Genomic DNA, 14,723 nt, shown 5'->3' on the forward strand with positions numbered 1-14,723 from the left:
ACCAAACCACAGCAAAGGGCAATGTTTTAGTTCAAGGGCCTGGCTGTATTACCTTTTTGTTCTGCAAGATACCATTTAATATTAAGTAAACGTTACAGTGGTGGTTTCAAAAGAATACAGCACAACAACATAATGTCATAATTGGAAGCTAGTAACAATGGTATGCTCAAAGACGGAACACTGGAGATAAAATATTCAGATATGTAAAAACAAAGAGATCCACATTTAAGAGGATATAAAAATTATAAAATGAATCAAACAGCATTATTTAAAAGAGTTTAATTTAAAAACCTTACAGTACATTTCAAGTATATCTGAACTTAAAAGGCACATGGTAGCAGAAACAAGGCACCTTTCTAAGTTCATCTGTGGTTTTGTTACATTCTGTACTTTCATAGAATCATAGAGGGGGGACGCGGGGTTTTCTCTGACAATGTGTGAAGAGTGCAAAAGCAGACCAAAAGCACATTTTGCTCAGAAGATGTGCATAATATGCAGTGTTTCAGTCCCAGCCCTATAATTCAGCAAGTATGCTTCCTAAAGGAATAATCTCCCTTTTACAAGTAAATGTTAACTGTTTGTGACAAAGATATATGAAGACAATGGCACCTTTGATTGTTTCACAGAAACAGTGCATAGAGTGACAGCATGGGCTAGGCTATTTTAACATTATCAAAATTTTTACAGATTTTATGTGCTATAAAAGTAAAACTGCATGCTATCTATCAGTTACAGAAACACATTCTGGTAACAATGGATGGGAAAAGTCTGATTCTACAAAGATGATTTGAATGACAAATATTTTAATAGTTCACACAGTGCAATAATAACGCTGTTGCATAGGTGGCAACTCAAGAACGTAATTGCAATCAGCACACCAACTATAAAGTCATTTGCACAAAATAGCCACTTTATGAAACAAAAATCTTAGGATGGTGCCCGTATCTGAATTAAGTTTATAATGGGAATAAAACATACAATACTCCAGCAATGTTAACGCTAAGCTTTTTGTTGATATACTGTACAAACAACACACAATAGCCTCACATGGCTGGGATTACCTATCTGACTGAACTTCATGTTCACAGAAAGCATGAACATCAGCAATAAAGTTGCTATAACTGAGCATGAACACTAATCTTCATAGACAAGTTAACAATCTTTTCAAAGTAAGCTAGGATTAACTCTTTAGCATATTACTGCCTTTTGCAAAAAGAAAGGCTGACCTAAATTGTCACCAGCTGGGCCCTTACCAAATTCCCTCTTTATAGAGGTGCTAATTATTTGGAATGGAATATTCTCTCAATAATCACTTTTCACAGAGGAAGTACTGTGCCATTTTGATTCTGCAGCGTGGTACACAGAATGAGTCCTCATTTATAAATTTTCTTTCTAATTCAGGTACAATATCCTCAAAGACCTATTTATTATCACAGCTCTATGATACACTTATAAATTAGTCTGAAGTCACCTTTTTGTAAATTGGATTGTTTTGCATTCAAAACTGCCAGCTCCTAATTAACATATAAAAATGTCCCATATCTACTGAAGTAAAGACTTCACAATTAGATAGTTGCATGCACATTTGACATAGTACCATAATGAGACGTAACCTGCCTCCTTACATACAGTCTTGCATTTCTCTTTTTATTTACTTCATAGGTTTCCTTCTGGAAAGCAATTTTAAGGTCAACTTAAATTTAAGTTCATTTTGGATTTTGTTTTAAGCTTCTTGCTGCGCCCCTTACATTAAATTTCACAGTCTTCCTTGATGTTATTTTACAAGCATTTTCTATGACAAATCTCATCACTTCGAAAAATAATAAAAAGATGCTATGCACAAGAAGAGTTATTCTGGGAGTTAAATATTCAAGTAATGTCTACCAAGCTGCTTATACAAGAAAAACCAGCACTGTATTATTGTCTCCATTTTTTTCTCAAGCAAAACTGCTGAAGGGAAACCAACATAGCATGTTGTCACAGCCCTTCAACTCCCAACAGCTGAGAGCATGTCAAGTAAATACACTGAAGTATGTGTGTGCATCCCTCCCCACAATCACCATTTGGTAGTAATATTTGGTAGTAGTTACAAAGACCAAGGGAAAAGTTAATACTGTGTGCTGGAGTCCAACTATTATACACAGTTTTTGAACATATCAAGGCCTAACTCAAAAGACAGTTATACTTCGGAGTGTTAATTTATATTTGCTTTCCTATGTTAATTGCCGAAATGTCATGGCACTATGCACACAGCTTCCTATGCCTTTCACTTCTCCTGGCACGTCAGTCATCATTATCTATGTAGTACATGCACTGCCTACAGAACAAATGTTGATATCTCCTGCTCCGCACAGTAATCTCTTGCCTCGGGCCGAAGTCCTGGGGTAGGCCGGGAGTGGTCCAAAGTTTGGTTTGATTTGTCCTGCTGCAACATTAGCTTGATCCCCTTTCATATTTTGTGTTTCTTTTTGCAGCATGTCTGAGCCACATGCTGACCTCATGCTGCTGCACTCTGTCTTGACAAGTTTTTTGGCTCTTTACTTGGAACACACCAGTCATCTGCTTCTGTAGCAATTTGATAATGTTTACAAGCAGACTTGTTGAAGACAGGAAGTTTCTCTACAGACTCTGTGGAAAGGGCCTAGAAAGGAACAGGAAATTAATGCTGTTAAGATACTGTGTAATGCAAGAATGATTGAACAACTTTCAGTTGTGTCCAGTTATTAGCAATTACCTTGACTGCAAAGATTTTAAAAAGCAAGTCAGCCTTGTCATAGCACAATTCATCAACATTCAACACTTCTAATCATCTTAATGGTAGTATAATAGCTGATCATACTGGAATGGGATTTGTTTTCTACAACAATGTATCAGGTGAGCCATGGAAAATAGGCTTAACCATTTTTTACTCGAAAGCAACCGCATTTGTGAAAGGGGAATTTGTTTTCTCACATGGCATTGGATAATAATTTATGATTATTAATATTCAAAAACACAGTGCTAATGTTGCTGTTAAACCAAGCTGAATTAAAATGAGCAGACAAAAATATATTGGGGTAAAGCAGAACATGAAACAATTTACCTTTAAGTAGATCAGAGCATCTGTTCCATAACCAGAGATGGAACATAGATGGAGATCACCTTGAAAATATTTTGCATACAGCCGAGAAATTGGTAGGCCATAGCCAAAGCCAGCCTAGAAAGAAAATGAGTTCTGTTATTAACTGGAACAATAGTTTGCTTCATTCTGGATAAAGTCCAAAGAGTTAGATCAAGATGGGTAGCTGTGTTTGTCTGTATCAGAAAAGAGCAAGAGTTCAGTAAAGACTAACAAAATTTGCGCTAGAGCATGAGCTTCCGTGAGTCACTCTCATATTCTAGCTGTATCTGAAGTGAGCAGTGACTCACAAAACCTCATAGCCTGCCACAAATTTTGCTAAGTCTTTACAGTGCTACTGGATTCTTGCTGTTTTCTACTGCTAGAGTCCAAAGGGCAAAGATTACAATAGTAGAAAGGATAACCTATTCATAATTTCAACATTGTTTTATTACAGTGGCCTTTCTCTTTTGTTCACCTGCTATAAGCAATAATACTATTCTAGAATGATCTAGAATACTTTATAGACTGAGTTTTAGGCTGCTCCTTACATATCTATCTCTCTTCATTACCAGTACTCAGCAGTAAGTGCGGAAAAAGCACAAGGATCTGGTGACACTTTTGTCTGTTCTTTGCTGGTCTAGTTCTCAAAGTGAGAAATGTGTCTGGGCCTTTTAGACTAAGGAAAGGAAAGGTCCCCTGTGCAAGCACCAGCCGTTTCCGACTCTGGGGTGACGTTGCTTTCACGTTTTCACAGCAGACTTTTTTATGGGGTGGTTTGCCATTGCCTTCCCCAATCTTTTACACTTTCCCCCAACAAGCTGGTTACTCATTTTACCGCCCTCAGAAGGATGGAAGGCTGAGTCAACCTTGGGTCGGCTACTTGAATCCAGCTTCCGCCGGAATCGAACTCAGGTCATGAGCAGAGAGTTCAGATCACAGTACTGCTGCTTTACAACTCTGCACCACGGGGTCGCTTTTAGACTAAAGGCAATGGCTAATGACTGAGCATTCTTCTATAATTACTTCCTTCACATACAAATCGAGATGGCAAGGAGAACTGGTTCTAGGCTAGACTCTCATTGCGTATGGAGAGTTGGAATTTTATTGTTGGTATGAAGGAGTTATATGAAATACATCCAGAGGCTTGAAGAGATGCAGCCCAAATACAAGCTTACTCTGCTTGAAGGGAATTAAACTTGGACTATCCAATGTGTAGGGACAGGCAGAATCACTGAAAATATTTAAGGTTATTAAGCCTGCCAGGATAGCTGGTATCACAAACCTCTTTATATCTGGAAGCATCTTTTATTTCAATGGGTAGAGGAGAAAAATATTGGATACAGTGGGTACCCTTAGGCTTTACACAGGACAAACATCAAGGAGAAGTTTGTATCTTACCAAAGGAGTGGAATTGTTGCTATCCATCACAGGCTTTGGAGCTGTAGAATATGTGTAGCTGAAGAGGCTTTCTATTTTTCTCACTGGAACACCACCACCTCTATCAGAGATCTATGTAAGAACAAAATCAGCCATTAACAACAACTAGCAATATAAATCTGAAGTATCAGAAGCACCACTAACAAATGTATTTATTGCCAAAAGCTCTTACTGTATAAAATTCACTGACTGAAGACCTCTTTTATAAAGAATATGTAGTTGTAAACAGATGTCATTTCAAAAGAAATTCTTCTTTTATTCATAATTGGCTGGAATCCATAACACTGTTATCCCAACAATCCAGTTTAAGTCAAGGACACTAATAGTGACAGTTTTAGAGGAGTAGCCATTCTATTCTGTTGTGGGCACAATACACAGGAATATAAGGTGCTAAAAACTCCTTAAAGTAATAGTGAAACAGTTAAATCTGGTAAATCATATTCGCAGCCTGCTACAGCACTGGTAACAAAAGTCAGTTACCTTAATTGACAAGTCTTCCTTTCCAAGGACAATGGTCACCTCAATTGGATCAAGAGAAGGTTTGTTTTCTTGATGTTCAACTGTTGCCCTCATTGCATTCTATGAGAAAACAAAGAATTGGAAGACTTCATGCAACTTATGCAATTCAGAAGTTTAAATGTTGTGGTTTGGATTTAAAAGATGGATGGGACACCCAAGTATCATTAAACTGATGCTCTTAGCAATTCAGCATTTCAGGGACAATCCATTCTATACTTAATTGCCATATACTAACATTTCACTGTGCTATCATCCTATTTGACGGAGAAAAGTTCTACTGCACAGAATGCAGGTTGAGGGGTAGTTACTGCCTGTGAACTTCCCTTTTTGTTTCCTCTAAATCCTATTTTGCCATTATCAGGAATATATTTTACATTAAGTTACTAGAACTCCCTTCAATTGACTTCCAAATAAGCACATGCTTAAAACAAGAGTACTGAAGATGAATTCTTTACAACCGCAAATACAAACCTTGAAGAGTTCAAACAGCATGTGGAAGAGATGGGAAGGAACATATACTATTTGAATAGGCTGCCCAGCCGCTTTCCCTGCAGAAAAAAAAAACAGGCAAACAATCAGCCCTCTAGTTTTATTATCCAAGTGCAAATGCATCTATAGCAGTTTCTGGAGAGCCACAACTGTAAGTCACAAGATGATGCAGTCCACACAGCATAGCACTCTTCTCATCAAAGAGATCAAATTCACTGCAGTTTGTCTGCGCTAAATGCTTTTTATATAAAAACAGTTGGTTAAGAAGTCAGCTATTTTATAATCCCATGTAAATATAATCTTTTTTTCCTAATGTATCACATTAGGCTGCATAGGTGAAAGGATACTAGTATAGTAGCTTAGCATTATCTTGCCCGCTTCGGTGGGGAGGGCGGGATATAAATAAAAGGTGATTGATTGATCTTTAGGGCAAAAAAGTTACAAGTTTGCTTGCAAAACAGAAATGTTCCATAGTGAGAACAAGGACTATAGCAATAAAGAGAGTAAAAGGGCCTTAGCAGCAAGATTTGCATGGCTAGTTTGGATGAAAAAGGAGAGGAAGAAAATCTCACCATTCACTTGAGTAAGCTTGAGGTCTGGAGAAGCAAAATAATACTGGTCACAAAGCATTTGGGCACTCTGGAAAGCATCTGAAATTCAATTTAAAAGGAAAAACATTTTAAATAAAGTCTCATTTAGAATTTCATATTATCTAGACATTAGATTACTTCCAAGCCTCACATATTTCAATGTGAGGATAGAAAAATCTTACTCCTGAATTTCAGCTCTTAAACTTTCTGACAAACACTGGCTCAAAAGTGCAGTTCATTTTAGTAACTGCATCAGAACTACTATTTTGTGCAAGACTAGGAAGACATACAGCAGTGCTACAATCATATTACCTTTAGTGACTAAGAAATGTTCAAATTGCCTGCAGATTAACCTACATGAAATTTAAAAAGGAAGGTATGATCACAATTTAATACATACCATACACTAGATCCACAACGTCACAGCAAGGGTCAATGCATCCAATATGCTTTGGGTTGCCCTGACTGTTACTGTTATCAAAAATAAGTGCTGTGGAAAAAGAAATACAGATATTTCAAACTATTCAACATAATTCACCAGACCTATCCAATGCATAACTTTCAGCTTCAACATCCTGTCCTCCACATTTGGGGACAGAGGGTGGCACTAGGAGAGAGGGTATCACCTTGGCACCCTTTGGTGTGTGGGGTTCCCTCCAAGGGGCAATCCTCTCTCCTATGCTATTTAATATATATATATGTGCCCCCTTGCCCAACTGGTGCACAGTTTCAGGCTGGGTTGTCACCAGTATGCTGATGACATCCACCTATATCTGATGATGGGTGGCCAGTCAGATAAAGTCCTATCAAATCTGGCTGATGGGCTGGATGCTGTGATTGAATCCTGCTGAGACTGAATCCTTTAAAGGTGGATGTCTTGAGGAGAGGGTTGGTCCGAGGTTGCGGTACCAGCTCCCAGTTCATGACGGTGTGCCTTTAACATTGGCACCAAGTGTCAAGAGTCTGGGTGTGATTCTGGATGTCTCTCTGTCTCTGGAGTTCCAGATCACAAAGGTTGCCAGACTGGCATTTTTCCAACTATGCACCAGGTCAGACAACTAGTCCCCTACCTTTCCCATCCAAATCCATGCACCAGTCACTGGATTACTGCAACTTACTCTATGTGGGGCTATACTTGAAGCTGACCCAGAAATTACAACTTGTTCAAAATGCAGTGGCACATGTGCTTACGGGTACCTCAACCACAGTACATACCCAGTTGGAGCTTCGCCACCTGCAGTGGCTCCAACTTGAGTACGGGATCTACTTCAAAGTTCTGGTTTTTACCTATAAAGCTTTACATGGTCTGGGAACAGCATACCTGCAGGACAGCCTCTCCTGGTATATCCCCCAGAGAGCCTTGCACTCAGAAAATCAGAATCTACTGGTGGTTCCTGGCCCAAAGCATAGCTGGCTATCCTTGACTATCCTGCCTGGTGGAACTCTCTACCTGGTGATATCCTGCCCTACAGGACTCAAGATAATTCCACAGGGCTTGCAAAACAGAGATGTTCCATGAGGCTTATGGCTGAGGATAGCAATGGTTTACCATCATATCTGGCCCTAAACTGCCCCCCTATAAAATAAATTAATACTTTCTACACCATCTGAATGTTCTTACAATTTAATTTAAGTGGGTTTTAGACTAATTTTACATATACCTGTAAAACTGTTTTTGAAACAATGTTGTACACTTCCCTATGCCCTTTGGGGAAAGGCAGTATAAAAATAAATTTTAAAATCTCATTTGTATCTGTTCCTTCTCCCAAAACATTGAAGTTGGGCATACATCTGATTTTACTTTTCAGAACAACCCTGTGAGATAGGTTGCACTAATACAATGTGTTGTACAAAGCCACAGTTGGACTTTTAACTCAAGGCTCCTTATAGTATCTACTACAGCATACCAAAGCTGCATTATGCTGAATCAGATTTTTGGTCCATCATGCTTAATACTATCTACTCAAACTGGCAGTAGCTCTCCAGAATCTTAGGAAAAGGTCTTTCATATCACCTATGATCTAATCCTTTAAACTGAAGATGTCAGGAAGTGATACGACATTATTTTATTAATACCATCCATCCATTCAAAATCTCAACTTACTGTGCTGGTTTATTAACATCCTGATAGATATACGGTTCATGTAAAACCGATCCAAGAAGTACTGGATGTTTTGATTGGTGAATGGGTCCATTTTAGAAGAGTCTCTGTATTCTAGAACACCTTGTGCCATTGTAGGTACAACATCATGGTGTCGGTTTCGGACTCTGACAATAGCATCTATAAAACTGAAAGAACAGAATAACTTCAGATGTGCCTACATAAATAAGCCAGAAAAGCAAAAATATCAAGATTAACTTACAATTATAACAAATTAACTTTAAAAAGAAGCAAAAAGAATACACACTCACATCAGTCCTAATTACCAAAGCAGAATTCCTACTTCTACAAGGAGCTTCAACAGAATTACTGTAAAACTGAGGGGCAAAAAATCCTTACTTCTCCTTAATATTCATTCTGTCAAGGCAAATGAAGCATCCTAATGTTGTGTTGACAGTTTGTAATTTATTGTCAACTTGTTTTATTCCAATGTGTCACATTTCTCCACATCAGGTGTCATTAGTTATGTTACTGCAAGCTATCTCATCTCATTACTACATAAAACAGTATCTGTGTCCAGAAATGAATAAAAAGTTGACGTTTTTAGAGTGACTTAACAAATGGCTTATTGTTTGAACAGAGCAAGATACTAAGCGTATACATGACAGATTAACTTACTTAGATAGAACTTTGTGGTCATCTGGTTTTTTCTCACGGAACTCAACTAGTTCCATCAGACTTTGGGCATACCTATCAAGGGCACAAATACAAAGCAAGTTATCAGTATAGGGCAAGAGAAGCTTCTTGCACAGAAAAGGTTCCTGAATAAGGCTCTACATTTTAAATTAGCACAAGCTCAAGCAATAAATAACTGACCAAACAGACTACTGGTGCATGTTATGTTAGGAAAATATTTCAAATTCCTAGATGCAACCATTGAAGTTGTATGCACTGATACACCAGGGATTTTAAGTGGCAAGACTGAATTGCAGGCTAGATTTACTTTTGTAACTGCTTTTCTGAGAAAGTTGTGTTTAGGATGTGTGTAGTATCATTTGGGTGATAGCATTACACACGTCAAAGGGATGGAACAATGCATCTCAATCTGTGCACAGAGAGGACTGTAATTTGAGTTTCTTTATCTCAATGCACTTAATGGCGTCATCTACTACAATCTCTTCACACAATCTGATCAATGTGTGTTACTGTTCAAGGTCATGCTCCCATTCTATGATAAAGTTTGCTTTCCTTGAAGTTTAAAATACAATGGATGCTCTGCAGTTTTTAAAAAACAGAATGTGTTGCAGAAGAATTGTAACTTACCAGCTTCTTACTAGCTGCACTGAAGGAGTGCTCATCAATGGATTAGGGAGGAGGTCAATTTCTTTCAGAATATTTGCCAGCCGCACAGGAAGTTCATGCCGCAAAAAGGAAAAAGAGGTTCTTTCACATGCATTAGTTGACCCTATGAAACAAAGTAGTCCCCTTTAAGATGTTTCCAAAAGAAGTACATTAATTAGACTTAATAAAACTTGATATACCACCATTATATCCTGTTACTTAGAGGAGAGAAGGGAGCTGTTCTTGTTGGCAGCATAGGATGGGACTTAAGAACATAAGAGAAGCCATGTTGGATCAGGCCAATGGCCCATCCAGTCCAACACTCTGTATCACACAGTGCTATAATATCCTTTTTGAGGTGCGGTGACCAGAATTGCACAAAGTATTCCAAATGAGACTGCACCATCGATTTATACACTGACATTTTGATACTGGCTGATTTGTTTTCAATTCCCTTCCTAATAATTCCCAGCATGGCATTGGCCTTGCAGTACTTTACAGTAATGTACTGCAGTACTTTACAGTACAGTAAGTACTGGAGTATTTGCAGTAATGGGTTTAAATTAAGGATGGCAAAGTACTGTCTGGATATTAGGAAAAACACGTTTACAGTAGGAGTTGTTCAACGGTGGAATCAACTACCAAGGGAGGTGGCGAGCTCCCCTCACTGGCAGTCTTTAAGCAGTGGCTGGACAAACACTTGTCAGGGATGCTCTCTAGATTGATCATGCATTGAGCAGGGGGTTGGACTAGATGGCCTGTATGGCCCCTTACAAGTCTGTGATTCTATTATTCTAAGTCTACCAAGCTTTTTAAAACTTGCACTTGACATGCTGCATATCACTACATTACAAATAAAGTTTTATAGAAAAGAGCTCTAGTGCAAGTTCTCACTGTACTAGCACTAACCCCCCTGCAAAAAAAATGGTAGTTTCAGCAGTGATTTGGAAAACTCACTCAAGAAAACTGGACTTTATGCCCCCTCTAAGATTTGTCTCAGCAGATGGTTCAAACTGCAGTACTTATTTTCTTCCTTTTAAGATGTTAAAAATTGAACTCCAATCGCTTTTAGATTTTCATAAATTGTGTGTGGTGTGGTCTATTTCATAAATTGTGTGTGGGTAGCCCTCTACATGGGGCTACCCTTGTGCCGGACCCGGAAACTGCAGTTGGTGCAGAACGCTGCTGCCCGGCTGTTATTAGGGCTCCCAAGACGGGAGCACATTCGGCCGGGGCTCCGGGATCTGCACTGGCTGCCAGTAATATTCCGAGTCCGGTACAAGGTGTTGGTTATTACCTTTAAAGCCCTATATGGCCTAGGACCTGTCTACCTTAGGGACCGTCTTTCCCCACACGTTCCCCAGAGAGTACTACGCTCGGGTTCACAAAACCTGTTGGTAGTCCCCGGGCCAAAGGAGGCCCGTCTAAAATCCACCAGGGATCGGGCCTTCTCAGTAACGGCACCTTATTGGTGGAACCAGCTGCCGGAGGAGGTGCGGGCCCTGCGGGACCTAGGGCAGTTCCGCAGGGCCTGTAAGACAGCCCTCTTCCGGCAGGCCTATAATACTGACTGACAAGGAAATCTTTTGGATGGAACAAAATGCATCTGTAGACCGCCGGTTTTTATCTATCTTGCTTTTATTAATTTATGGTTTTAATTTTACTTGTAAGTGTTTTAAATTGTAGTATTTGAATTATCATGTTGTAAGCCGCCCTGAGACACTTCGGTGCGAAGGGCGGGGTATAAATCCCAATATAAATAAATAAATAAAATTAAGTTTTATAATCAGCATGAAGAATATGTAACTTAAAATAGTTCTGGCTTGTTTACAAGTTAAAACAACAGGCTTGTTCAGAAAACAGATACTTATAAACAAAAACCAGCTGACGAAACAAAAACCGGCTCACATCACACAAATTTGCTGCCACTAACAGCAGCATATATTGGCAACTAAAAATAACATAAAGCTGCTGCATTTTCAGGTTTTGCTGGAGTACCTCCAAGTTATTCTATTAGCAGCAAATTGATCATATGTTAGACGCTGATGTGTATGTAATTAGCTGCTGGATGTCTGCAAATCTTATGACAAAGAAAAACATTTATACCAACTGAAAACTTGTACTTAATTAGCAATAGACCTTTACTAACATAAATGATAAACACTGATGCCTCAAAGGCTAAAGACTACAATACAAAGATTCACTCTATAATTACAATATGCAAGATAGTATGATTACAATATAGTGCTAACAATAATAAATATTAACAATTGTAAAAATGAACTGACACAAAATGAGTAGTGCTGAAATTTAATTGGCAAGTTACCATAACAAGATAAACATAAGACCTTTACAGTTTGAAATATTTTAGAGCTTTTATAAACCTCTGCAGTTTGAAATACTCTAGAGCTTTTCCTACCAACTGTAATTTGAGAATATGGCAAGCAACCACAGCCAATGGGATGAGAGTAATTCTGAAGATTCCTAGAAAGATCCTGTCACTGAAGAATTTCTTTTTAAAGTTACACTGCTTCTTTAGAAAGCATTTTAAAAACTAACAAAGATAGGGAGGAAGTCCAGACATCTTTGTCTCCAAATGCTTCACATTTTACTGCATAATAATTTAACAACAGCTACACTGCGCTGGGGGAAAAGTGATATGAAAAGAATCTAGAATTACATTCTTCCTTACTTACTGTTCAACTGCAAATCAAATGAGAAATATCCGTGAACTAGAATGGTCTTCTCTAAGTTTTCTACATTTTTTTTTGGGAAAAAAAAAACATTGTTGCATAACAAAGCCAGACTGGAACAGCTCCAGTTATGAAAAATTTTCTATGCTCAATGTGTTGCAGTTGCCATTAACTTCTTATTTCCATGCATGGAGCAAATTCAAACACTATGAAAACTTTTGCAAAAAGACAACAAATTAATGCCGCTATCCTGAAAATTGCAATAAACGTTCTGAGGTTGAAAACATGGGGGACAGGGAAGAGAATCAAAAGGCCTAATTTAAAATGGCATGTGTTTATGCAACTGGTGTGAACTTTTTTGCTTTTTAATCCTTGTGAATCACACCTCTAGATAAAGAGACATAGCGTGCACTATAAAACACCTGACCATTTATTTTACTTGCAGCTTCTCCATCTGCTAAAAGGAGATGAGACATGGGAAGTCTAGAAAACTTTTTAATTACAGTACCAAGGCACATCAGGGATGGATGTGTGATTGACAAATGGGTCAGAGCAAAAAGAGCAAGTACTCAGCTACTCTCTCTCACGGTGCCTGGGTCCAGTAGCTGAGATTCCATTGCAAAGGCCAAAACAAAAAAGGAACTGGACAGATTCCCTTCCCCTCATGACTGGACAATGATTTCACCAAGAGATAGTTCTTCCAGAATGCTGTGACTTTCTTTTAGTCATCTCTGTCTGGTATGTGGAAATGGGAACAATTTTTCACATGAAAAGCTGCAGAAATATTTAATCAAGGAACTGCGTCTCTATCCTTTCCTTCAAAACTATCCTATGAATTCCTAATTATCACTGTCCCAACCACTAAAATTTATACTGGAAGAAACCTTGATAGGCGCTACAAGACTTCCATTTATTTCAACCCTATCAAAGTAGATCCAGGTAGGCAGCCCTGTTGATCTGATGCAACAGAACAAAGCTGGATTCTCAAACTGTATCAAAGTATTCCTTTTAACGTCTTCCCTTCCTACAGCTCGAGCACTCCATAAGTTTGGAAAAAGCACCCCACACCCACAAAAACACCCCACCCCGTCTCCAAACCACCCGGAGCCCAGTTCGAGGTCACTTCCAGCCTTCTTAGAATAGCCCCATCCCTCAACACAAATTCTACTGGGATCTTCTATGGCATCACTTGCAAGAAATTTTAACAGTTGGGAAAAGAAGTCTGATCTGCACATCTAGCAAGTGCAACGAGGTGGTGGAACCAACTGCACCATTTCACGCTATAAGGAAAACGACAGCATTGCTAAAAGTTTCCCTACATAAATTATTCCGTGCAAATCCAAATCTTAGAGAACGGGCTAGAATAGCACATTATGATTTGCAATTTTTTTTAACTTACATGGAAATAACTGTGTGCTTGTAGCATTATAATTTGGTTCTCCCCATCTACAATTTGAATCGGTGCATTTTTACCACCTCAGTCCTGCCACATGCCCAGACCAGGCATAAACTACTCCAGGAGCACAGGAAAAAGCGAGCGGCTGGCATAATTTAAAAACAAATAGAAAATAACGCTAATTAGAGATTAAAAATAGATCTCGCTCTTTGCTCTCACCAAAATCGAGGAACTGCTTAATGGAAAGCGGCGACGGAGAGTACCGAGCAAAATACTCCACCTCACGAGTCGCTCGACCGCCTGTGGTCGTGGCAGCCAAAGGAGCCGCGCTCCGCAAAGCGATCCGTGCGGCCTTCATGACTGCGCTGCTGTTTGTGAGGATTGAGAAAAATTAGGCGCTCCCCCCCAACGGAACAAAGCTAGGATCGCGCGCAACTGTCACCTAACGTCTTCCAGCCGATTCGCACCTCTGACCCGGGCCCTGCACGTGTGGCCCCTATTTACCAACTCCAGACCTCCCTCCGGGGCGGGGTCGCGAACTGAACCACGCCCCCTTGGCCTAACTGTCGGTGAGTTACTGAGGAAACTTCCCTGGAACTTTGTGCTTCCCTCCCTCCTCAGGGTCTCGGTGGTATCCTGGTTAAGGGGGGGTGGGTGGGTGGGTACCTCAGAGGAAGGAGGGGGCATGCTGGAGGCCCAGGAAGTGGGTGTGTTCCCAGCCTTCCAACGGTCCCCTTCAGCGCCCTTGTTTACACGTTTTAGGACGCAGGACAAACTGTCAACGCCCCCCCCCCCCCATCCAAGTGCCCCGTGCACAGCATTTTCCCCGCCCAGCTACGCTAATCAGTCACGTGATAGACGCGGGTCCACCGAGCAGGGAACGAACGTTTCCCGCTCCTCATTGGCTGTTTGATTAAACTACTCTACCAGGCGCAACCAATCAGAACACTGTATCCACACTGGCTTCGTTGACTTTGGACAAGCCGCTGGAGCGCGAAGGGGATAAACAAGTAAATGTGATTCGTGAGGGGGGAGGAGGGGATTGTGCTCCTTTTTC

The 14,723-nt window shown here is 39.8% G+C and overlaps 1 protein-coding gene across 1 annotated transcript; it reads right to left on the reverse strand.

Moving 5' to 3' along the window:
- Positions 1 to 264: 264 nt before the first annotated feature.
- Positions 265 to 14,498, reverse strand: PDK4 (pyruvate dehydrogenase kinase 4). The gene is made up of 11 exons (XM_060248533.1): positions 13,886 to 14,498; positions 9,560 to 9,701; positions 8,915 to 8,986; positions 8,240 to 8,424; positions 6,536 to 6,625; positions 6,118 to 6,195; positions 5,528 to 5,604; positions 5,018 to 5,116; positions 4,499 to 4,609; positions 3,083 to 3,196; positions 265 to 2,641 (listed from the first exon to the last, which is right to left on the reverse strand). The coding sequence occupies exons 1-11, from the start codon at positions 14,022 to 14,024 to the stop codon at positions 2,498 to 2,500; spliced, it is 1,251 nt and encodes a 416-aa protein (XP_060104516.1). The 5' UTR covers positions 14,025 to 14,498; the 3' UTR covers positions 265 to 2,497.
- Positions 14,499 to 14,723: the final 225 nt, after the last annotated feature.

Source organism: Heteronotia binoei, chromosome 10 (assembly GCF_032191835.1).
Source record: "Heteronotia binoei isolate CCM8104 ecotype False Entrance Well chromosome 10, APGP_CSIRO_Hbin_v1, whole genome shotgun sequence".
NCBI lineage: Eukaryota > Metazoa > Chordata > Lepidosauria > Squamata > Gekkonidae > Heteronotia > Heteronotia binoei.